This window comes from Calidris pugnax, unplaced genomic scaffold (genome assembly GCF_001431845.1).
Source record: "Calidris pugnax isolate Ruff unplaced genomic scaffold, ASM143184v1 scaffold272, whole genome shotgun sequence".
Classification (NCBI taxonomy): Eukaryota; Metazoa; Chordata; class Aves; order Charadriiformes; family Scolopacidae; genus Calidris; species Calidris pugnax.
Genome location: NW_015091016.1, coordinates 889,180 through 889,599, shown reverse-complemented (window position 1 = coordinate 889,599; position 420 = coordinate 889,180). Strand labels below are relative to the sequence as shown.

Genomic DNA, 420 nt, shown 5'->3' with positions numbered 1-420 from the left:
GGGGGGGGCTGGAAGGAGACATTCCTGTCCCTTGGGCAGGTTCTTCTGGGAGGGAACCTGGGACCCCCCCAGGACAGAGCCCCGGGACCCCCCCAGGATGGAGCAGGAGGAGAAGCCGTTTGGGGGGGACGCCCAGGACACGAGGCTCTGGGGGATGCCCGACCCCCCTGGTGCAGGTGAGGCTGCCAAAACCCACCCCCCCCGGGGGACGTGTCACCGTGGGGACCTCCCAGCCCCCCCAACTCCACCCCCAGGCCCTGGGACCCCCCCACGTCGCCAGGCAGGGCCGTGGGGTGGGGGCTGCTGTGCCTGGCGCTGGCCCCCATGGTTTTGGGGGGTGAGGGTCCCCCTCGGGCAGCAGGGAGGGACGAGCCGTTGCTGCCCACGGCTGGGGGGGGGGCTACGGCTTAATGGCTTCTT

The 420-nt window shown here is 71.9% G+C and overlaps 1 protein-coding gene across 1 annotated transcript in view; it reads left to right on the top strand.

Annotated features, from left to right (window-relative positions):
* Positions 1–27: 27 nt before the first annotated feature.
* The window catches only part of LOC106896046 (zinc finger protein 271-like), a 6,340-nt gene continuing 5,947 nt past the window's right edge, over positions 28–420 (top strand). Inside the window, exon 1 of the mRNA XM_014955758.1 lies at positions 28–176. Coding sequence (XP_014811244.1) covers positions 98–176 — 79 coding nt within the window. The 5' untranslated portion in view covers positions 28–97. The remainder of the gene's footprint in view (positions 177–420) is intronic.